At 38.8% G+C, this 26,208-nt stretch overlaps 1 protein-coding gene across 1 annotated transcript in view; it reads right to left on the reverse strand.

The window, feature by feature from the left end:
• Positions 1-26,208, reverse strand: part of ABHD17C (abhydrolase domain containing 17C, depalmitoylase) — a 30,559-nt gene continuing 4,351 nt past the window's right edge. Inside the window, exons 2-3 of the mRNA XM_005241481.3 lie at positions 5,348-5,527; positions 1-1,516 (exon numbers count right to left, since the gene is read on the reverse strand). Of these exons, the coding sequence (XP_005241538.1) occupies positions 1,297-1,516; positions 5,348-5,527 (400 nt within the window). The 3' untranslated portion in view covers positions 1-1,296. The remainder of the gene's footprint in view (positions 1,517-5,347; positions 5,528-26,208) is intronic.

The following is a 26,208-nucleotide window of genomic DNA, read 5'->3' on the forward strand; positions in this document are numbered from 1 at the left end:
TCTAATCCATGCATCCTTTATTCCATTACAATCACTGTGTTGCATTCTAGCAACAGGACACAAACTGCAATCAATCGCGATCAATTTATACAACAATCTGAGGCTTACAGTACATTTAAGGCCTTTAAATTTGGAAAAATTAGACCTATGCTAGTAGTGTAACAATTTTTAAGTGTCTTGCATTTCTGATGCATAATCTGTGCGATTCCAGTGTCAAAGAATCAAATTACTTCTAAACTAAAAAGATCAGCTCAATGAAAATTTAGTTACATAAATTCATCAAAACATAAATGTGTAAATTTTCTTTTTGTCCTGGAAACTTTATAAAACTTTAATAGCAAAATAATATAGGGATAAAAACATATTTTAACAAAATGTATTCAATCATATACAAACCAGAATTTTGCAGTTTATTTTAACTAGACTTAAATTAAGACTACCAATTAACAATCTATGCACAATGTAAATTCAAATATGTACAGTACTTTTAAAAAGTCTACAGGAATGCTTTACAGAAGGAAATGTCTGTTATGGCTATTATTCAGACCATCTGAATATTAAAATGAGTTTTCTAGTAGTAAATTTACACATTTATTTTTAAACAAAGCAATTTTGTCCCTAGTTCCTTTAAGAATATTCCAGTTATGTTTGTACAGGTAATGGAGAGGTCATTACAGAGTTTAGCCCCATATAGTAGTTTATTTTCAGGAAAAAGTATATTTAAATAATTTACTCGGGAAGATCAGTAAGTTAACAAAAGAACACTAGAAGGGAGGAGAGGGGGAACTTCATCACAATAACTTTCCAGTTACAATACCACAGCTAGAAACTTTACAGAGTAAGCACTCCCTTAGATTGAACCCATGACTGATAGTTCAGAACAAGCTGTAGCTCATAACAGTCGTGTTCTCCACACTGAGAACACTGGGGGAAAAAAACAAACCAGTCTTCGTATGACAGAATCATAAACAATCTGAAGTGAGACAGAGAAAACTGATCTTCGATTATTATAGCACTAGGTAAAAAGTGTCCCCGTAAGCAGCTAGTATTCCCACTTCCTTCAGGGCAACAAAGCTAAAAATTGTCGGTATTACAGTAGTTGACCGTATTTGTGTGCATTAGTAGAGTAATTTCCAGATATAAAAGACAAATTTCATCAGATGTTTGATTAGAACACCCTAAAGACAGGGTATTTCTTCATAGTATAAAGCTATTACAGCTATCCAGTTAAAGCATGTGCAAAACCAGGTAATTTCTTCCGTTCACAGTAACTGAGGTAAAATCAGGTAGGCTTCTTCAGGAGTTGGGAAGTTCATGAGATATGAACTGTTTTAGTCTCTCTAAGTACTGTGCATAAAGCTCTATGTCATTATGCCCAGCCCCTTCCACCCAGAGGGGCTCTACCGCTCGTGGACATCGCTCGTACATGGCCAGGCCGTGAGAGAAATCAATTACCTCATCTTCGGTACCATGGATTACCAACACGGGAGAGGTTACTTTAGATATCTTGTCAATGCTGGGGGATGAAAAAGAAAAACATAGCTCAGTTTGGGGCTTTAATTTTCATACCATTAAAGAAAACAAGCTTAATTATCAACACACAGTCCAGTTACCACCGCATCTTTTTAAATAGCTGCGAAACATTGGAATTGTGCCCAGTAATACGGAACAAGGCTCACTCCCAAAACACACGTGTAAACAGGAGCCTGCACTGCCACTACCATCATCCCACCAGTTCTGACGACAAGAAGATTGAATAGGCAGCATCCAAATAAAGTTTGGCAAAAAGAAAACAAAAATCCCCAAACAACAAGTCTATCACAAAACCCACTGAGAAGCAATTAAGATTCTACGGGACATGCTGCCAGTGCAGACTCCTCACATCACACATTATCACCTTCCAATTTAATAGATTAGGAGCTAATTAGCTACATTCTAGTCATAAGACTTCATTAAAAAAGCTTCAGCTTATGAGGTTTGAACCTGTCTTTGAACCCCCAAATTAGGCAGATTCAGCTAAAGAAAAACAATCTGTTCTTTGTCCTGATTGTTTTAGTTCAAATGAGGAAAGAGAAAACTGGGGGGAGAAGAACGTAACACAAGGATATTTAACTGCACATCAAAAGAAACTCACACAGGATTTTACTTCACATAATCAACTTCTTCGCCAGCTCTGACTGCAGAGGGGCCTTAAATAAACTTTTTTTCCTTTTGTTCCAACTACACTCAGCAGACCAATGTAGCTGGTGACTGCCTCTCACGGGAAAATGGGTTCAGAGGAATGGGAAGAGTGACATGGCACCTTCACACCTGAGAGTTCAGCCCTGAAAACCCTAGTTACGAAGTAGACTGGTAGCACATGAACTTCAAAGTGATAACCAGCAGTTTTCTCTGCCTGCCCTCATGCAGGCACCAGCTTCTACTTCCAGCCATTTCATGTTGGCAGTCGCCAATAATTCCAGATCAGTATATAGACACCAAGTGCTAATGAACTCTCAGCTTCCTACCAGCTCCACTTACATCAAGAAATGGAGGAATTGGCTCAGGACATTGTGCAGAGTATGGGATGAAGTGGGTGGAAACATGAGTATCAGTAATATTTCATTCAACAGAAGGACAAGACTATTTCTTTAAGCTACCTAATAAAAGGTGTTTGGATTTTCCTGCTCCTGAAGAACATGAAAGCATGCAATTTTGGTAAGACTAGAGATTTTACAAAGTGATCGAGACTTCTTAAAATGATTAAAAAATACAGATGCCAAGATACACTGACTTAACAGGTTTAAAGCTGCTTTATGAAAATATAAAGTTAATTAAAATTTAAGATGCAGACTGAAACACTAAACTTCATGCATATAAATCTCAGCATTTAGTATTCTGCAGTCATTGGTATTCCAGTAAACAGCTAAGTCTAAACACATTTCAGTCTCAATACCTCCCCCAAAAAACAAGCTTCATGTAATTTAAAGAGGAAAAGTATTATTTAAAATTAAAATGCAGCCCATTTCACTTTTCCTGTCTGGAATGAGCTGTGTGCAACTATACCGAATACAGAAAAATATCTCAAGTTGAAAGACATCAGAATAACGCACATTTTTTTCTGTAATTTCCACACCCAAATTAATATCATAGCCAAATGTAAATACTTTATAATCAACATGCTACATAAACTGAAGTCTTAAGCCCATGAAGGGTCTGTCCCTGAGTTCCACAATGTAACAGACATGTCAGCTACGTACAGCTGCGGAGATCTTTATACATAATTTTAGCGGCTAGTTACTAAACTCCCATTTAGCGTAGGAAACCCCTTTCACTTCAGTCCTCAGATAATGAAACTTTTTTCCACGTATATTCACAGACCATTAAGCTAGATAATGTTTGTATTTTGCAGAAAATTGGAAAGTGTCCCACTGCCAACTCAGCGACTCATAAGGCAGTATTTGAACTGCACATTAGACTTAGTATTCTTAGCCATACCGCTCTGAGCTAGAAAAATCTACAGAGACCAAATTCTCATGGAGTCCCAACATAAAATGCACATAATAGTAATTCACTGTAGGTGCACACAGAACTATTTTGTTTCCCACTGTGAAGACAGACAGTTGAGCTGCACACATTCGTAACAGTGCACTGCTGTTTATTTTCACTGCTTACAGTACAAGTGAAGTCAGGCTGACAGCAATGAACAGCTCAGTAGGGTAAGAACAAAATACTCATGTGCTACAGTACATCTGTTGTCACTGTTCCCCCCTCCCACTTTTTCTTTTTAAAACTGTTATTTGATACGACTTATATCAGCTAATCACTGTTACTTTTGTAATCAGAGCTATTCTTAAGGCTCTGTTTTTTCCCCTCTTGCAGAAGCATTTGTAAATAATGGTTTTCAAGTTTGAGGGTGATGAGTCTGAGTACGACTGTTTCAAATTCTGACTGCACTTTCAACAATTTAATTAATTAATAATGTGTTTGGAAGAATTCTAAACATGGGGACTGGACACAGATACTGTGAAAGTCACTGTAACTCAGTCACTATTACTTTTAGCTTTTTGGCATACAGATTTATATCTAGAGCCTCCCCCACCTTCTAATTTTAATCTGTTGTAACCAAAATAAAATCAACATAACAAATGCTATGAAAATTCCCAACCACACTTATGGCAAACGTGACCTTCTGAAGCCAAGCCAAGCTTTGCACAGGAATTCAGTGAATCTGTTCTGTCTTCTCCCTTCCACAGACCACTTAGCTTCTTATCTGTGCCTCCCCTCACCATCCCTCAGGTCTATATATACTGCCCTATGGAGACTGGCTTCCCCTCTTCTCATACTCTCCCATAATTTAAACTGGGTCAAATGAGAAGTTTTAAAAGACTCCTAAAACATCTGCTATTCCCAGGACCCCTACTACTCCCAAATATCTGGATACTCTCACCTAGGTCTGTTGCAATTGCTTGCCAAATGAAGCACTAGGCTATAAAGGCAACTGTTTTACCTTGAAACCAGTTGCATATAGCTTTCTGTATGTAAAATATTCTACAGTTTCTTAAAGCAAGCTCAAAGTCTTCCAAATGAGGGACAGTAACTTACATTGTTTTGTTCACAGACATTAGGATCTTACCAAGATTTTTATTTGTTCTTCCCTAATGGAGAACATGTATCTTTAGTGGTTTTATATGGACACCATACCAAAGATGTAGTGTTTTTACTTACAAGGACCAAAGGCAAAGAAAAATGAAATGCGTTTCCTTGAGATTATACGTGAAATTCGGAACCAAGCTGAGAAGTGAACCACGGCAGTCTAACACTGTAGCCTCTGACCCTCTCTTGTCTTCTCACTTTAAAAGCAGCACCTATACCTTTTTCTCTGCTGATCTGGTAAAATTACAGTGATATTTTAATAAGCAGCTTGAAATCAGCACATCCATTTCATGATACCACATTGCCTCCTAAATCAAAGGTTGACTGAAATGTTAAAAGCGTATAATTACTGTTTTGTTAGTCACTAGTCTGAAGGACTTATATAGCGTATTATCAGCTCTTAAGCTACTACACCAAACTTGACAGCATAAGAATTCTGATATTAACAACCCATAACACAAAACTCAGAAAAAATTAGTTGTGGACACTTAGACTTATGTTCATTGAGCTGACTATCGTGTCAGTTTGAGACTGACAGCCTCTTTCTTATACGGGATTCTCTGCTTGGATTCAGAAGGTGTGCTATCTGAGCTTTAAAATGCAGGTGAGAATTCAACAAAGTTCCCCGAAAAGTTAAGAGAACTAGTCCCTTTTAAACACATAAATAGCATGTTGAGTATATAACAATCCTCTTTGCAGCGTTTTTACATACCTTGGAAAAGCATCAAAGCAATAGGTTTTCCTAGTGTCAGGAAAAGCTACCCGTAATCCAGACATCAAGGGAGAATGAAGGATTACTGCTGCACACTCGTACCGAGACGCCAGGTCTACTGTAGGGACAGTACCGATACTCTGACCATACAGAATAATGTTCTCAGGACTAACACCATACCTGTAGAGAAAAGAAACATCCCTTTAATAAAACCAACCAAACAAAACCACAACCCAACACATTTCACACCACAAAAGCAAAAAACCAAACAAACTAAAGGAGAGGGAAATAAAACCAAAAGCATCCCTCCTACCCATTGGAGGCATCTATTTACTATCTATTTATAATTTACAAGTCTAAACTTTAAAGCAGACCAGTAAAGTAAACAATCAAAATATTACCCAGCCTGAAGAGAGCTATCCTCAAAGACGCAACCTCAGTTTGTTAATCTTCACCATCTTCACGAACACCTCTTATCTTTCACTCCACAGCACAGCAAGTCATAAATTAGACTCCTCGCCTCTCTAGAGTCACTCTCAGGAATTTCAATTAGATACTCCGGAGGCTAACAATCTGTCCACTACTAAACAAGACAGGTACTCCTCTGCCCACCTTTAATCCCACATAACTTGAACAGAAAGACCAAACTGCCTTATTAGCATAGCTAAAGACAACAAAGAGGATAAATATTTGACAGGATAGTTCTGTCCATTTTTCCATTTCTGATCAGTATAAATTATTCCTCATTTTTCTTTTCCAGTTTAAAATATTTCAAGCTTAATTTTTAACCATAAAGACACATCATTCCATAAAACTCAGGGTTTGTTGGAAGTCCTGACTGCTCTCCAGTATGCCCATCCATAAGACTGTCCTAGCTTGTGTGCTGTTTCACAGCTGCAAAAAAAGTTGAAGATGACGCTAATTAATTTTTCACTTAAAGTATGGAAAAATATAAAGGGATTTGGAAGAAGCACGGGAGGAGGCGACAGTGGCTAGGAAGAAGTGAAAAGCGCAATAGTATTTGGTCACCACAACTTGTTAGGAAAGCTGAAATCAAAGCTGTTACATAGTAATTTTCTGGGTAAATATTTTATAATTGAGTATAACTCCACTTCCTATAGTAAGCTGTATAAAGAATAATCAAGTGCACAAGAGAAGACATTTCTAGTAGAAAATTTGTGCAGAACATGTCTTTTTGCCAGTCTACACTGTCTACAGTCCTGCTGTCACTGCTATGACAATGAAAATCAAAAGCTACAGTTTAGGCTATATTCAATGTACACCCAGGCGGTTTCACCTTCCTTGCCAAGCTGATAGCAAGGCGTATGGCAGGCCTGGACAGTACTTGACGATCAAGCAGCTAAATGATTGGGTTTGTGCCAAAGAGAGAAAACTACAATGGAAGAATCATCAATTAATAATTAAAATTACAATGTAAGAATAATCCAGTACTAATCACCCAACTACAGGCTGTCAGGATTGCCAGTTCTTACAATGAAATAACATCAGACTGGACTGTAGCTTCTGAGAAGCTGAAGTCTTCTTAATATTTCTCTGCTGCTGAGCATAAGGGTGCTTTTGGCATCTACTGTAATATGAATAAGCAACTGTATAAAAATATCTCCCTGGAGTAAAATTTTATCCTCCTGGTAACCAAGCAGCAGCTCACGTTGGTGGTCTATCACCACAGCCATGGCCTCATGTTTTTAAAGAGATGTTGTGAAGCTTTTGGGGATTTTTTTTCTCCCTTACTGTTAGAAATAGTCCAGCACACAGCAGAGCCTAGTTGATTTTGGTATGCGTGTTAACGAGATCTGGGAGCAATGTCTTGTCCTCACAGACTTCATTTCAGCTGCTGGGTGGGGAGGGCTGGAATATGTACCTTTGAAGGCGGAACATGCATCCAACCTGCTGATCTACCAGCTGTTGCACCGTATTAAAGATGGGCAGAAATGCATGACCACCAGGGAATACAAGGAAACGGGACTGGAACAAGATCCTCTAAGTGGCACTTAAACAGGAATGGAAGGATATTAATGCTGGTAGGTTTTGCAATACCATCCTGAACTCCAGTATCAAGATAAATATCAAGTCCCCTTTCCAAAAGGTTTACTATCTAAAGAGAATATGAAAACAGATGTTTGAATGAGAATCACAGGATTACAAGGCAGCATGGGATAGCAAGATAATTCCTTCAACACAGACAATTGCCTTAGAATGGCAATTTTCTTCAACATTGATCTGCTTTGGATTCATATCTCTTGATGTTGTTTCTGAAAACAGCTCACGTTGTAAGCTCACATTGCTGCTGCACAGCAAGAAAAAAATCTGGAAACAAAACATCTCAATTTCATAGCATGCCAGTTAAAGTCAGATAGAATCTGTAGCATCATTAAAAAAAACAGAAATCTCTAAATTTTAAGTAGTCCTTCACCACTGAATAAATGCTACAAGTATTCAGTACCTAACTCCACAGAAAGGCAACGTGACAATTTTGACAAAAAAGAAATCACAGAAGGGTATTAGGAACCTGACTTAGTGCACTTGTAGCCTGCCATGAGGTCAAATGTCTTTTCTACTTCGTATTCCTGCTGACTGACAACTAAAAGAATCTCTGGGACTGTTTTAGTTAGGGACAGTCCAACTTTCCAAGACGTAAATCTGTTACAGTAACTCTTCTCCTTTGAAGCCCTTTACCATAAGGCCATCAATCAGACAGTGAGACAGCTTACCGCAAACATCAGCAGAAACAGCTATGTGTAAAATGTATTTATTGCAAGGCCAAAGGACATATGACAACTCATAAGCAAGGGCCATGAATAATTGACATGCACAAGCTTCTTGGAGCTGAAGGCCAGAGACTGGCTCTGTGATACTCTGCGTCTTTGCAAATGCTGGTGACTCAGCAAGCACTGTTCAACTGAGGTACAAAATGACCTGGGGATTTTATTTTTAAAATACAGTATCCTTTATGCAAAGGGACTGGGTCCCTTCCCCACTCTGCAAAATCCCTTGTGGTATCTGATTCTTGTGCAACAGGAACAGAGATACAGAAAGTGAAATGGGAAAAGAGCAGATACGGATAGGTGGCAATGAAAGAGAAACTAAGGGACATATTAAAAAGGAAAGAAGGTGATAGAAAAAGGCAAAAGACATTGTGAGCAAAGAGGAATACTGTTACAATCTGCTCTCCCTATTAAGGAAGAAAGTCATTCCACCAGCTAAACAGCAGCTCCTAAAAATATCTTCCTTGAAACACACAAGCTTTGGTCTCTGTGGCAACAGAGCTCCATCCGACAGAGCGGAGACCCAAGTGAAATTTCTGGGTGTGCTCCTGCACTTCTCCTATGGAGTCTATCACAGAGTTCAAAACTAGCAAGGCAACACTGCAGCGGGGAAACCAGCCTTCACCAAAAGCAAAGTAGGAGGCAATTCGAACAGTTACCGTGGGCATATGTGAAACGCTGATTTGACAAGGGGTGGGGGGGAGGGGGAGAATTAGGGGGAAAAAGGCAGGTATGCTTCCCCCCCCCCCCCCCCCAAGGGAAGTCAATTATTGAGAAGTGCAAAGCTACTGCCGTTTAAAATGATGCAAGAATTTCTGCTCCCCCTTACCCACAAACGCTTACCAGGTGGCAAAAGCCTCCAGTCTAGTCAATAACCCACGGGTAGATGATGTGGATTACATTTCTTAGGGGTGCTGAAAAAACCAGCTATCCTCACAAGCACTATGGCTATCTGCACCTACAACTTCTCAGTTCAGGCCAGGCCTAGCTAAGGCACCCCCACGCTCCAGTTAATAGTAACACAGGATTTCCCCCCGCCACCCCCTGTGTTACTGCCTCAAGTTATACAAACCAGGCTTACCAGCAATTCTGGTCTCCTCGCGCTAGCATGAACTATGTGCACAGAAGCTGGCTATTAAGAATCCACACCCCAGACTCTTCTACTTACTCCTGCACGGAGTAATAAGAGAACTCAGTGGGACAGAGCAGTTTATGGATATTGCTGACACCGAGTGCAGCAGGGGAGGATGGGACACAATTACTTCAGTTCTGTCTGCTTAGCTGTATGGTTGTGGCTTGGGCCACGTCCCTCCTCAGTTGCCCCATACAACACAGAAGATGGTATCAATCACCTTCGTAAAGCACTTAAAGCTTTCTGGTTGACAGCACTATGTACAAACTATGTATTATCATGAAGCATCTTTAATTATGAGCATAAGATACAGATTCCCTCCCCCTCCCCTCCAGGGCTTCAGCTTTGAGTGATACAGACAGAAAGTTTACCATTCTATTTTTACTCTCTCCTTACTCAGTTGAAAGCACTAGTGGAATGTTGCTTCAGGGACTACAGACGTGTCACACAGCTGAAGCCCTGCAATGTTCATGGCCAAAGTTACAGCATCTGTGCCAATCCTCAAAGGTGCTAAATACATATTCATTAATGAGGCCAGTTCTTTTTTCAGGCTTACTTAATCAGTGAAGTTAACCACACCTAGTATTTTCAGGTTTGAAGTTTTCTCATATTTGCTGTCCCAATATACCTTACCTAAACTGGAACGCATATAGAACAGCATGGATATAGCAGCAGCAACAAATAAAGTTTTCAAAACCTGTCACAGTAACTATCTAGGCAGAGCATTTGGACTATTCTTAATGCCTTTGAGACCTACTGGTTTAACTGGTACTAAACTAAGGCAGCTACTGGTGGTCAAGTTCTTCCTTACAGCACACTACATAAAGGTAAGAGGCCAGGAAAACAACATAACTAGCTTGTGCATTCTTGCAGGGAAAGAGTTTGAAACTAGGCACTCTCCCCTAAAGGGAAACAACAATGAAGTAATTCATTTTCAAGACAAAGAAAATCCAGCATACATCAGGAACAACACACACCATGCCACATCTGGAGGAAATACTGATTTTTAGGGTATTCTTACTAGAACATACATGTCCTCAAGTTATAATAAGAACTTCATAGGCTATCATTCAAGTCTGTTTCTTCCTGTTTATACAAATCCATTTGTCACATTCCCTTTCCAAAATTATCTCTAAACGTTGTAATCCAGAGAAATTTAGGTTGCTTGTTGAGAAACATAGGCTTTTTTTCTATAGCATCATTATATACTTCCACAACATATGCATCAACATTTTCAGAAATAAATGGCTATTTAATCTAATATGAATCTAAAAATCTGATTTTGGGGGTAGAAAACCAAAAATCCTCAATTTGGTAAAAATCCCAGATGCAGATTGTGTACCTTGAACAAGAGCTTATGTTGTAAGACGTTTATGTTAGAAAACCTTAACAAGAAAAGTTCAGTCAATACAAATTATTACAAGTAATTTACAGTATCAGAAGAAAACACTGAACCTAATGTTGTGCTTCAGCAAGTACCACTCCAGCATGTCGGCCAAAATACCACAGAAATTACAGCAGATTTTCAGCCTAAATGCCAACACTAAATTGAGAGCAAGGCATTAGATTAAGGATTTTTGGTGTTAACCATAACAACAACTGTCAAATGAGAAAAATCAGAATTACTTCAAGATTCACAGGAAACCCTGGCACACAGCAAGAGCGTGTGTGCCAGTTTCTCACTCCAGTTTCCTTGAATTCACACAAATACAGGTCTAAAATTCTTCACTGTTTTACTGAGCAAAATAGACACTGATTCTTTAAATCATGTGATGTCTCCTTCCCATCCAAGCCTACAAGTAGTATGTGATTCAAGTTCAGGTACAGCAGACTCCCTTTGACTTCACATTTGCATTGTAGCAAGAACCAAACAGTTTGCATAGTATTTTGGCTTATGAAGCCACAAAAAAGATAATTTTTTTGGCATATATCCCAGCACACTGTCACAGGAGCAGACAAGTAATTCCACAAATGTGTTCGCACTCAAAATAACTTCAATGGCTGCCAGAGAAATTTAATCAAGGAATCCGCCACAGTTTCACATCTCTATTATTTTACTGCCACACCAGGCAGTCATTTTGTTACGGTATGGAGAAATCCCAGTGCTAATCAATACAGGGTAACTAACACTGGAGTTACAGAACCGAAGGCTCTTGAAAATGTCCTCTTAAAGGCTGTTTTGGAAGTTCATCATTTGCAAATATTACACTACTACAGGCTTTCTGGACTACGTGACTGTAGTGCTAATCCAGTGATATTCCAGCTCTTTTCATATAAATAAACGGATTACGTGGAAGCAACTTCTAGGCACTTCTTAGGATGACGATTTGCACTGCAGTAACTTAATTATACCAAAGCACGAATCACTACAACCGCTCCCTGATTACTGCCTTGTGATAATCAGCGATCTGTTATCAAATATTGATAACTGTGCTCAAAGTTCAACCAAGTCCTAACAAGGGTATTAACTATCACCGGTGAGCTCAAACAACCATGACAAAGGCGGGCGATCTACCCACTGCTGTGTAGTGAAGCCGCTGCAAGTTTCCCTGAACCACCAGGGTAGGTAAAGGAAGGCTATTCCATAGCATTCTCTGGTACAAATTGTAATGTGATTACATTTTAAATTCACTGAATTATACTAATCTACACGAGTAGTTTTGGGGTGAAGGTTGGGTGGTTTGTTTTCCGGGGTTTTTTTTGGTTTGTTTGGGGTTTTTTTTGGTTAATAAAATCTAAATAATACTAGTTCCTCTAAGATATTGCTCCTTTTTCAAATACAACCTTAAGTTACCTTGTGTTCATCTGCCTTGAACATAGGCTCCTGAAGATGTCATATTTCAAAATGAGAAACACCTTCCTGAACCAAAGTAAATCTGCTCGGCAAAACCAAGCACTCAAACAGTGAACCTATTCCGCCTGTTTCCCCCCCCCCCCCCCCAGCTTGACCACCACAAGCAGGTTCCTTCTCCCCCTTCAACTCCCACGTTGTCGGAGTGAAATTCGTGCCACACCATGGCAGCAATTCCACTTGCTTGCCTTGCACCACATATTTTTTAGCCAACTTAGCACCACGCTACCGCCAGCCCAGCTGTGCCACTGTTAAGTAACCAGGCAGGCAGCGGGTCCAGCCTGCGGTCCGTCTTCTGTTACTCATAAATCAGGCTCTGTCCTCACAACCGTTTATATTAATGACCTCACAGCAGAGACAGTTTGACAACTGCAATCAGACTGTGTCCATCCATTCTGATTTTTCAAGCATTTTCCAGAAATAAGAGTCAAAAGAGAAGTGAAAGAAAGAGCATTAAAAAAAAAAAAAAAAAAAAAGGTAGTATGCATCATCAGTCAGGAAAGAAAACTTCTGCAAACTTGCACTCTGGAAGAAATCTCTTCCAAGCTAGCTGAAGAGTGGCAAAATGCTGAGATACAAAAGCCAGAATGGGCAGAAAATATGCAATCTGTGCTTGTAGAGCAGATTTTTTTTTTTTTTTTTAATTTAAGGAGCTACAAAGTAAACATTCCTTTGTTTTCTCTTGTACTGAGAACTCAACTGTATTTATAACGTGACTTTTCACCACCACAATAACCCAGAATACTCAATTTTGGTGTTCGGTTTATGTTAGGTTGCTCATTTGTCTACCACATGAACTAGCAGTTGTATGTATAAACAACAAACAGATTTGGAACAGTTGCTTCTGCCTGACTGAGGGTTTTGTTTTTTTCCCTGGATAGCAGGGAATGAGCAAACAGTTTTCATTAAATGTGCATCGGAATTTAAGCAGGAATTTGTGCCATGGGCATGCTGATAGAAGACAACAACATAACGCTGCCTCTACAATCATTAACTCTTTCGTATTGAGCGCAAGTTAGCAAGAAGGCCACTAACAAGCAAAACCAGACTCCTGCAGGACATCCAACAAAACCAGTACTGGTGGCTGATAATTCTGTTTGAACTCCAAACTTTTATCATTCCGCTATTTTATGGCAACAGGTGAATAACACTCCAATACTCAAGTCTGCATTCAGGCAACGAGAGGGAGCACTTTCCTAAATGAATGCTTAAATAAACCCCCCTAGATGTTGGGGTTTTTATCTTATTTCCCTGATCACAGGAGCAAGTGCAATCAGAAACCACTGTAAATTGAAATACAAGAGGCTAGTAACAGTGGAAATAGGACTTAGACATATGAATATATTAAAGTGTAATTCCCACCCACCCCGAGCTCTCTTTGCTTCAGCAGCCTCAGAAATCAACTGGAGTTCTGAATCTCTGTCACAAGGTTATGGTTTTGAAGATACACACATCACCTCTACTCTTCAGTTTCCCAGAGTGCCTTCCTAGAGCAATCTTGATTTACACCATTTAGTCCCAAGGCACAATGGGTACATGGCATACTAAAATGATCTCTCACTCCAGCTATTTTAAAACTAGAGCACTGGAGTTAACTTTAACAAGGTATTTTGCATTTAATTAAGAAGCTCTGTAGCAAATAAACATGGGATACAGAAGTCTTAAGCTTTATTTATCAAAGACAGGAAACCTTTACTGTCCACTAAGAACTATCTTCATGACCACAGCATCAATAATTCACAAAAACTCAGTCAGCTACATTCTATTATATACTCTTTACCGTAACCAGTGTACAAAATCTATATGGCCAGTCTCTGAGCTACATTCAAATAACCTGAGACAGCAGAGAAAATTCTGCTACTTTCACAGAGCAGCTCAGTCTATAGTATCTTCTGGAGCGAGAAATTCATTATCTTCACTCCCAGCTCCTATCTCATCTCTGTCCTGCTGTGGTATTTTTCTTTCAGTTGCACACATCATACTCTGTGTTTTATAACACAGCAGAGCTAAGACAGATGAGCATGCTCCTCACAACATGCAACAACATGGTATTAAAACTCCAACAATCCTTTTACTGTTGCAAAAAGCCTGCGTTTTCCACTTTGGATATCCTACACTCAAAAGCTGAAAAAGTGAGGTAAACTGCTCCCTAAAACTGTACTCCTATGAGGGTTTTTATGAAGAAAGATTTGATGATATCCATGTACCTAAACAGTATCTTTTAATATAAAGACTTCAGTTAAAACAAGTATGTGTCAACTAACACAGAAACCGATTCCTGAGGAAACGTTAAAAAAAAATTGAGTGCAAATATTAACACTGGTGATGGTTCTCCACAAGTTTTGTGCTTTCATAGCCGTTTCTTAGATTTCAGTTACTGCCCAGCTGGAGAGCCTTGCCTTATTCCCAAGACCGAAAACTCTGAGAGCCAATGCATTCTGGCTCAGCTCCTAAGCCCATCACGTAACCCCCCTCACCAGCCTTGGCTCAGCACTGGGAGGCTGAGGCTTCACCAGCCTGGAGGAAACAATCTTGCTGCCCTCCAGCAGTTCTCAAAGCATTTTTGTTCGGGAGCACTGTGTTACTCTTTTAGTACTCCAATCTGTTTGATGTGTCAGAGGTGCTCTGATCATCTTGAGCACAGCTCTTACCCTGACTCCTTTCCAAAAAACCCCACCAGCTTTCTGATATATTTTCCTTACCTCTACATACCTATAGCACCACGTGATAGTTGAAGGCCATCCTGCCACAACACTAATTGCCATGAGCTGCACCTATGCAAGACTTAAACCTCTGACTCACGACTTGGGGATTAGTTATCTGAGAAAGTGCAGTGGCTTTTCCTGGAGCTGCTGCCGGCTCCACCCGTCTCCAGCATTTCTGCCCTTCCACCAGGCACAGCTCAGCTGCTCACAAAGCAGGGAACAACTGCTGAGGTGTACAAAACAGAACAGTCAAGGCAAAAAGAAATGGAACCAGTTAAAAAACGAGTTCTTTACATGTATCAGGTTGTAGTTTCTGAAAATACAGTTATTACTGTATAAGCACATAATGAAACAAGACTAAACCCTAAACTGTAATCAAACCGCAAAGCTCACCTAAAATCTCATACTTCTTTTTTTTTCCAACACCTGGTTATACGCACTATAACTTAACAAAAAGGCATTCCCAGCCCAAGGATATTAAAATGAAAATAGACGTAAATTCTGCTGAAGGCAATTGTTTATATGCTCTAGAAAAATTAAGTGATTTGCTAAACTGGAATTAATCCTTTGGAGAATAATATTAGGAAGGCCAGATGAAAAAAACAAATCCAAAGCAGACCACTCAAATGTGGATACCTATAGCACTTGACCCTAGACCTACTCAGGTAACTAGTCCCACCACTGCTTTAATTCAACTAATTAGCTTTTTCTTTTGGAGGTATGGTTTCTGTTTTGTGATTTGTTTGGTTCTGCTGGTGTTTGGGTTTTTTTCCTATTCTTGCATTCTCTTCTGCCTATTTCATGTAATTTCATTTACATTTCAGTCTCTAAGTAAAAGCTATTTCATCTACAGGTTTTACAAAGAACCTCACATTTTCAAAGATTAACAGCATTAAATGACTAGTTTTGGTACGATTCTTTGATATATCTTACAAGCCATTATATGTGAAATATGTGGCATTGATACAGCACCTTCCTTATGTCACTTACAGAGAATTTTAACTACATCCAGAAAATAGGCTGATAAAACAAAAAAAGATTCAAGTATTATCCCCATAATGCTAGCAGAGGAGAACAAAGAAAAAGTTGAACCTTCTCAACAAACAGCAGGTGCTTGTATCTGAAATCCTATTACAGCAGACCAAGTTAAAGCCATTTTCACACTGTTTTTCAAAGACCCCTGGAAATCTGAATGCAGTCTCTCCCACAGAGCACCAGAGCCAGAGTCCAAGATGGGAGCTGGAATGGAAAAGGCCTTGCAAGTACACAAGCAAACTAGGTGCAGCATTTTACCCATCCAGAAGCATTACTATAGCTCTGGCAGCGACTTGAGAGTCTCTGATAGGAAAGGGATGAGAGGACAGAAAGGCAGAATGCAGTACAAGAATGACAGAAAGGTCCTGATACAAAAGGGATTAGTACCAATGAACCGGACTAATATTCCTAAAAAGAACTGACTGCAGATGAATGCATCTGTCCCCAGTATATGAATATTTTATCAGCCAGCATTATATCAAGATGACTCAGCTGGCAGTAAGATTTCTCTTTCCTTTATAAACTTACATTAATATGCTCAAGCACTGTAGAAGAACAAAGTTATTTAATAAGAATGGGCTTCTCTCAAGGATATGCACCATCTCATAAACACTGAAGAGCTTATGCAGAAGTCAACTGAAGAAGCGTCATGGCCTGTGTTATCCAGGAGACCACACACCCTGCTTGGATAGTCCTTTTAATTCTCTGGAAGTATTTCACATATCTTCACATTACTCTAACCATTTCCACAGATTCAAAGAAAGGCAGTATCTCCTTTGGATTTAAAAATCAAAATAATAGGCATTTCCTCTGCACTGACTTGTCTTGTGAGCCATAAATAGGAGTAAATCCTGCCTGGTTAAGTGACACGTAACCTCTATTCTTCCCCCTCACCCCCTCAGATAAGTGGAGAAAACACATACCAATTTTGTAACTGCTCCAAACACTGCGCTTTATGCACTTAAGCATCTGCTGTCAAAGAACTGGCAAATTCACAGCCTCACAGAGAAACACTACTCTCCCGATGAGTCTCTCCTGCCTTCACTCAATTATCCATTTTCAGCTAGATTTGCTAAATATTCCAACAAATACCAAGTGACAACTGTCAAACAGAAGACACGCGTTTCATGAAAGCAATCTATTACTAGAAAAGATTCTTCCAGCATCTTTGCAGAAAACAAGACAAGCTGAGTGCTCTTTCTCTCTCTGTGTCATTTTTATACTGGCACTGACTTTTAAATCCGACTCATCAGTTCCTTTCTTCCTAAGCATCCTCAAGTTCTTCCATTCCTGTTGCTCAAATATGGGCTGACTTGACTCTACTAGGATTAAACATCTGTGGCTCCACAAAATCTGTATGTTATCAAGCCAATATTTAAACCTGCACTGTTTTACACTTTGTTTTCCTCTTGCACATGCTCCTTTAATGAACTTTTAGCACAATGAGTGTTCAGGCCCCAGTAACAGTCAATACAAAGCTAAGATGATTAAAAAATATATAGCAATCACCAGGATTAACAGCACCAGATGTTCTAAACCAGCAAACCACAGACAACTAGTTCAGAGCTTAAAAATCAGATTTCCTAGCCAGAGCCTTGATCATCACAAACCCAGGGTCAAAATCCTTCCTCCCTTCTCCCAGTAAATACTACTTAGAATTGTGAACAATAAACTTCAGCACAGAATCAAAGTTTCTCTCGTTTGGTGGATGTGCTCATGAAGCATGCCTTGTGCTCTCCAGGAACTTGAAAAGACCGCACCCAAAATAAATCATTACAGAAACAGTATCTGCATTTAATTTTATGTGAAACCATTAAGTATCAGTAAGTTTTATCTATTCTAAAGTAACAAATGTTAATCTAAGAAATGGGAACAGTACATCTGTACATTTAGAAAAGTACCAACTTTCTTGACTTTCTTAAACTCACATCAGAAAATTCAGTCCTGAAACCAGGTCATATATACTTGCTCAGCTTATTCAGCTATCTTATCTGGGATCATCCGAGCTTCTATGGAGTATAAGACATTTTGCCCAGATTGCACAAATAAAGAGGTTTTAATGATGGTCAAACAGCATACTTCCATGCTTTGTTTTCTGTCAACGTACCTAGTTAGCAAGGCAAATTGCTTTTGTAGGTTTTTTGGTGGTTAACTTTTTTTCCCCTCAAAAATTATGCTTACCAATTAACAGCCACAAGAAGCAGAAGTACCTAGCAGTGCATTGAGGACAACTGTTAATGCAATCACTTAAGTGCATTATTTCAGCTGATGCTAAAGGTAGAAACTGACCTGCAGATGCATCTTAGAAAATTAATAAATAAATAAGTTAAGAGAAGCAGCCTCCTGATGTTACTCAGCATCCTATTTGCCTCCAACTGTGATACAGTCCTCGTAAAGCAAGCAGGCTCCCTACTTGATTGCGGTATCACCAGGGAACAACTGGTTATGCAGGAAAAAAACCTTAGTAATTCCAGTACATGCCACACTGGCACTTAACTGCCTACCAATAAACCAGCATAGCATAAAGAAGTCTTGTACTGTTGGAGTTTCTATTTTTGCAATAACAGATAACAGTGTAGTACTTGGAAAAGTAGGTGTATTAACATCCACATTATGGCCAAATGCCAATTTGTAGTAACATTTTGGTTATGTAGATTTTCTCCATTCACCATTTCACAACACACGCACTTTTAGTTATTAGCAGTTCTCACGCAACACACATTTTTCATATTTAGCTCTGCACACAGTTTCATTTTACAAATTAATAGAGTTTTCTTTTCTCTTAGTACCACAAAGCTTCCAGGACAGAGGCAAAACAGAACTATCTAATGAGAATTAAAAACAAAAAAAACCCCAACACATTCCCCCCCAAAAAAACAAACAAACAAACAAACTTGAAGAGGAAGTCTGATCAGTTTTACAGTGAAGAGCAGGAAAGAACACAGTTCACATCAGACTGTCACCCTGAAGCACGGGGAATAGTGGAAGGAAGAAAAGCAGAGTAACAAATGATAAAGAACGTCCGCTAAATCAAGTTCCTGCTCTCCCCTCAACATCTCAATAATAAAATTAGCCAAGTTTAAGCTACATCGCTTCCTTTATTTCAAATCAACATTCACTTCATAATAATAAAAAAAACCCCAACAAAACAGAAAATTGCAGCGAATGTCCAACCAAAGAGACTAACAATCTTTAGTTCAGTTTCTCCTGCTGCTGAAATACAACAAGTTTAGAACTGTATCCAGCTAAGAATCATCCAAGATCCTCAGGTTTAATGTTCCTCATCATGTGCATTAATTACTAAAGTGGATTTTGGAGTGGAAAGAGTAATTTCCTGAAATAACTGGAAGGTGCCAGATCTTATTTATCTCAATAGTGTCTGTCCAGTGCTCTAAGCAAAACAGTCTACAGATCTCAGATCAGCTCTGACAGAGGGGCATCCAGTTTGGAAGGGTGGTGTATTTGGCACCAGTTTGCTTAGTCTCAGGACAGAAAAGAACTCAGTAAACTAAGGGAACCTCTACAAAACAGAGTGAACACTGAGGATTTATGACAATCTTATCTTTCGCATCAAGAATTCAGATCCAAGTTACATTCAAGTACATTCCAACATCTTTGTTAGTTGTTAACGCAAATACAAATCAAAATAATTATTTTTTAAAAAGACAACTATATTTGTGCCTGTGTATCTTTGCAGATAGTACCTGCATTATCAGAATGATTTTTTGGTATAAATTTCAAAAACAGGATAAAGAACTAGTACTGGTTTTATGCACAGGGGGCTTTAGAAGCGAACATCACACTACAGGAATAATTAGCAAGAGCTCAAGGGAGAAGGCAGAGGGTTTTGTATCCAAGAAAGAGAAGTCTGGAAGCTGGCAGTGGTTCAGCAAAAGCCAAAACCTTCTAGGCATACTGGTCAGACTTAAGGTTAAACCACCACTTAGTATCTTAAACTACAGTACTGGCTCCTCTGAAAGGGTACTTCTTGCATCAGAAAGAGATGCCTGCAATATATGCTAACTCACAGTGTACTTATTAATCAATCTGAGGCAAAGGTTACATGTTCACGAAATAGTGTGCATATAAATAGCAAAACTGTAGCTGAAACTGCCCCACCTCTTTCTACAACACTGGTACTTGGTTAAACTTGCCAAGATGCCAGTACTCAGACTGGAATACAAACTTTTTCTGTAGTATTTTTAAGACACATTAAAACCCATGCTTTACTAGAAAAATAGACAAGGTTTTCACAGTAGAGAACAACAAGAAATACTATGAAGAAAATGTGTAGTACAACTTAATATGCAAAGTGAGGTACATTCCAGTCTTGGGGGAAGGCGGAGATAGGCTGGCTCTTGACCAGCTCCCTCAATGTAAGAATTCTCCAGGGAACACCTCCTAAATAAATATGATACCAAATCAGCTACTTCACTAAAAAAAAAAAAAAAACAACCCCCCAAAAAACCAAAAAAAACCACAAACAAAAAAACCAACAAAACCAACACAACACACCAAAATATACACACACTTTTGTGAGAAATTAAGCTATAAAAAACAAATAGCACTTTGGAGAAGAGTTTTGTAAATTTGTCCTGGAGAACATGCTTCAAAAACAAGGCCATTTTCTTGAAAGATGCCACTTTCCCCAAGCTGTCATACAGCCAACATCCTACTCTAAATAAATTAATCAGATGTTGGGGAAGACTATACAGAAGTGGGACAAAGACCAAGATCTGTACAAGTCAACCAGTCCAGTGCTTAAAGCAGCAAATTAACTACTCAAAATTTCCTTTAAAGTGTAGATGGTTCCGTACACCATTTTGGTTGCAAAAAGCTTAACAGAAGCCTACCCCCATATTACAGCTGGGTTCTCTTATTTTGCATATAATTAAGGCTTGCAATTTATTGAATAGTGTATTAGTTAAATCGAAGTGGCTTGTTTAATTTATATAAATAGCCATTAACATTCATGGAATAATGATAAAATAATCTGAACTTTATCCCAGTTTATCTGCACACTGGAAAAAAAACATATAGCTGGTTTCACTTCTTTGCTGATCTTAAACACTGTTTTTCAAGTTCTATGAGAACATCCTAAGCAAAGCTAACTAAATGTCAGCAAAGACAAGGAATGTCCAGAAAGATCCCATGATCTGAGCAAAACCCTTTCTAAACAATCTTATTAATAAGGGAAACATTTCAAGCCGTATTATTTAAAGGGTGCTTTCCTGAGAAACATGCTGAAGCTGCTCTCAGTTTTCAGGCTTGTTGGATCCCATTAACCATTACTCCATAGCTGTTCATTTGCTGCACACAAAAAGAAACGGCCATGCCACTTCACAAAGTTAAAATTTCACTGGTTTAACATACTGGGATCTTAAGAAACTTGGCAGTGTCCTGTAGAAAAAATATTTTTTAAAAATCTTTGAGCTCCTAGCCGACACTGCATGCCTTGAGGAGGGTTATTTGCCAGCCCCCAATGTATGCAGCTTGTTTCAGCAGCATGGCTTGGCTGATAAACAAGGCTCACAAGAGTCTTAAAGTAACTTTTCTATATGTAAGCGGGATTTTTTAATCAGGCATGGTAACACAGCTCTTCCTAAATGCATACCCCAAACTGTCTAAACCAACAATTCATTTCAAATTAACAGTTAAAAAAAAGCATTTTCACCTTGAAAGGTGTATCTAGAAAGAATTTCAAGAGACTGTACCAACAAATATTACAGTCAGGAAAGCATACATGAAGTTTTTCTAATAAATCTGCAATACAAAAACCCCAGAGGTAATGCTTTGAGATTATCTCTAATTTAAACTTTTCCTTCTGAACTTTGAGGCAAGTATACTAACTTAAAAGCTCATCTTCCACATCAACATCACTCTTCATTTGTGAACCCACATGGAATTCCCCTTTTTGAAAGACGAGACATGGCAGGTTTGTTTCACAGTTGTAGGGATTTTTCCAAAAACGTGCATGTGCTCAACAGGAGACATGAAACCAAGGGTGGGAAGGTGGGTGGGCAATGAGCCAGATCCTACTGTTCAGCACAATTTTGTGCCTTTGTGTTATTAGGTCTCAGTCAGCAAATCCAACCACAATGTGTAATGCCAATAGGAGAAGCTTTGTTCTATAAAGGTAACATAGTGGTTAAAAAATATAAAGATATGGATATAAATAATGCCAGTATAACACTGCCATTATACAACTGGCCTAAGTTTGCACCTTTCTGTGATTGTTTGCAGGCAGCATAGCTTAATGTGCAAACATGCCACAATAACCCATTTTTCTCAAATTAGCCTTCGAAATAAAGAATGCAATGATGTTCCTTATACACCATGCACTATTCACCCCATTCTACATTCTTAGCCTCTATTAAAAGCACCTTTGTTCCTCTGTGTTCATACAGAGTTTCCTGGGTTTACAATCACACACCTCCATTGCTCACAGAACCCGACACATTAAAAGCCCCACACCAACAAAACACTCAGTTTGAGAAGCAAGAATGAAAATCAGCTTCCTCATCAGATGTCAGGCTGAGTATACAAGACCAGTGTAAGTCATTCATCTAAAAAAATGGAAAGCAGGACAGTCAAGATGGAGCAGTAGCGAACGGGTCACTGAAACCCTTATATTCAATTCACAAGTACTAGTCTCTAAGCAACATCAGTTATCCGCAGTTATCTGCTACCCACTGACTCTAGGGGACACAAGCAGTTTGTCCACCTATTTTATTTTAGGCCATACAAACTCAGGATTTCAGAGTTAGGCAAAAAACAATACTTGTTTCAGATCAAGAGAAACAGTCAATGTATACTACAATTAACACGAAGTGACACTTAAGAGCCACCAGCATTCAAAAATTGTAAAGGTGTGCCTTTCCTAGATTCAAGAAAACACAAGGAATCCCTCATCTTGCACACAGATAAGTGCCTTCAATTACTCTCAAGTGCAGAGGCAACTAAAACTATCTCCTAATGGTAGAAAGATTTTCTGCTGGTTTTAAGGTCTAACTGGCAAAAGCAAGCCTGTATGTGTACAAGCATGTCAGGTACAACACATTCATAGCTTATTTCACCAATTATTTCAACTGCTTCCAATGCAGCCTTGTAATTGATTTGTAATTGGGAGGGATGGCAAAAGGAAATGTCAGTTATTAATTAAATTTATTACTGGCTTTAGGAAAAGAAAAAGAGCTGTTATTTGTTCATTTAATTTATTAGTGCTACATAATTTTAAAACTGTTGGCTTTAAAGCCAACAAAAAAATGCAACTGAGGAACTAATTTCTCAATAATTTGCTTAAAAGTGGTTTTGGGGCAAGGTTTAGAAGTTGCTATAATCCCATTGCCCTCTCCACCAGGCAAATGTCATATTAAAACAAACCATGAAATGCATTCGGGCTCCAAACAGCTACTTGCTTGGCATTGCCTTTGTATTTGTCTATCTCCACATGAGGAAGCATCACAGGACCAAAAAAACCCTAGAAAACCAAAAAGAACCCGTTTTCTTCATTCAATATGGAAATACAAATATCCATTTCCTCCAGAAGCATCCATTTTCCCCACAAAACCAGTCGCTGGCAGACTTGCACAGCTTGAAATGTTCTCCACCTGTTATACACACAGGTATCTACAGTCCTGGACAGCATTGCTAACTGTGCTTTGGGTTTTTTATTTATTCTTTGTTCATTTTACTGATGTTCACAAGGAACAAGCTAGTGTAAACTTAGCCCAGCACTTAGAAACACTCCAAAATAGCAGAGTAACAGAGGATAAAACCTGAATTTTGGACAGATTTTTAGTTTTGAGGTTGCAATGGACTGGAGATTGACCCTGGCTTCAGAGTAAAACCACTGAGGTTTACACAGTCCAGGTTATACCCCAGTTTAAGAGTTAAGAACAACCTGAACAAATCCACAGGTCAAACAGCCACTGTGTAACAACCATCAGCTCAGTCTCAAAAGGTGACACGCTTTGCTATCCTGAATGGGAGAAAGGCAAGCTTTTCCCCTTCCTTTCTTGCGCACTTCACGCAGTTTAGCGCTAAAAAGCAGACAGAAACCTTCAGTTACTTCAGCACGTAGGATTTAACAGTGTGCTCCTCTAGAAACCTCGTTCAATGCTCTGACAGTGTTGAGACCCAGGTCCTACAACCTTTGTACGGCAGCATAAGCGAACACCTCCAGTTCAGGCAGCTGAATTTCAGGACTGTCTACACTCAGGATAACAAATATAGTTAGCCAAAGGCTCTTTGGCAGCTTATATTTATTCCCAAATAACACTAGTTGCAAAATATTCTTGACAGTGAAAAAAAGATTTTTTTAAACAAGCTTTGATCTTGAAGTCCTGACAGAAATAGGAAAATACTTAACAAAACTACTTTTACTTTGGTGACTAAACTATGTAATATGATGCCAAAGCTCAGTAAACATTTTGCATAACTTTGAACATCAGAGCACCTGTTTTGAACAGTTGTTGGTATTTGTCCCTGCGATGCTCATCATCTGAATTAGTCTCTGCTCACTGCACAGACAAGAATGGGAGACTGTTCGGTGTGATTCTATTTCTGAACAAAGTTGTATGCGTTTTTTTGTGAAGTACTGACCATGGCAGGTAGAATAAGTTAAGTTTTAGAGAATAGTCTCTTTAAATAATGCTTTGCACACATCATACCGATATTATGCAAAAACTGGAAGCGGAAAAACCCCTATTAAAGTCAATGACAGAATAATCTACTACGTGACGCACCATGAACAAGGGAATCTCTATTACTCCAGGACTAGTTATCATGACTCCACCAAGCACTGCCTTTGGCCATGTCAGGAATTTAGTTGGTAACTTTTTATCAAAACCTCTAAGTATTCAATCTAAAGAACTCAGGTTAGATCACGCACAGAAACACAGTGCTAGTGAAAGAAGATTCTGCTGCAAAGAAAATTAAAGTTTAAATTAACTCTTTTGATAAATCAAGGTAAAAAACCCTGAAGCTATTATTCACCTAGAAAGCTGTAACCACTTCAGCAAATCCAAATGGAGACAAACTAAACTGACACAACCTCCGAAGATTAGCTATCACTCCAGGCTAATCCAATTAGGTGAGTTTCCTAATTTTATGCAAATGAAAAGTAACACTTTTCCACCAACTCCTGCAAAGGAAACAGCAATAAGGGGAGACTGACCATCAGCACTACAAATAACAAAATTCCCATATAATAAAAGGTTTTGAGGGATTTCTCTAAATTACATTGGGGGAAAAAGCTTTAAAAAAACCACTTTAAACTATCTGCTATGCACTGATCAAAAGCCCTTGCATTTTACTATACCATTTCACAATTCAATTCCTTCCATCATCCCATATTGACCAAGAAGCATAATGAAAAATGGAAGTGAACCGGCGCTCTCCTATGAACTGAAAGACAAGCTCAACTGTGCATGTGCTGAGAATGAAGGATTTAAACATTACAGTAACATCTGTCATTTAGCAAAAGCTTAAATAGAAACAAAGGACGCTAGTTTATACTGTGCACCATAAAAAAATGTCAAGATGTATTTTGTTAAGTGCAACAAGAACAGCTTTTCTAAACTATTTATTAACTACTCCTTCTTCACCTCCTTTCAATATTTAAGAGATACACTAACAGGTTCTCCTCTTTAATTACTACAGCAGCAGAGAAAGGGGGAAAAAGTACCTCCTTTTATTGGACTGAGGTTTTAAAACATTTCACAAATCTCCAAATTTTTAAAGAACATACAAATTGATTTTAATATAAATAGCAAGCAATCAACAAAGCAGTCATGGTTTTGTGCTTAAGCACTGTACCCAAACCCTAAGCGTGTATCCTGTTTTTAAGCACTGTACATTGTCTTAATGTAGAAGTGTTAGAAAGTTTAACCTTCCCATGTGGAATTCAGGAAAGGGGGGGAGGAAGATGACAATCAAGTCCTTCTGTGCAGATGTTGTACTTAAGTCACTCAGATATTAGGCTAAGAGTTAAGCACATCTGAATAAAAAGCAGTAACTTGAAACTGTACGGACCACGAGAGAGGAGTCAGATAAGGCTTCTCTTCCATATGGTTCTGGAACAAACGGAACAGAAACAGACCAACTTGCCTACAATAAAACACTCAGAAAAAACGTCACCTGAAGCAATAAACAGAAGATTCTTTTTGAGAAATATTTAGATGCCAGATGGAAATACGTTAATCAAGTGGAAACAGATACACGTGAAAGGCCAAATTAATTACTGATTAATACTCAACGTTGGACCTAGAGCAACCAATGCTACAGTCAGACCTCTGAAGGAACATCTATAAGAACTCATTTCAAGGGAATGAAGTCAACACCTTTACCTG

This window comes from Falco peregrinus, chromosome 1 (genome assembly GCF_023634155.1).
Source record: "Falco peregrinus isolate bFalPer1 chromosome 1, bFalPer1.pri, whole genome shotgun sequence".
Lineage (NCBI taxonomy): Eukaryota > Metazoa > Chordata > Aves > Falconiformes > Falconidae > Falco > Falco peregrinus.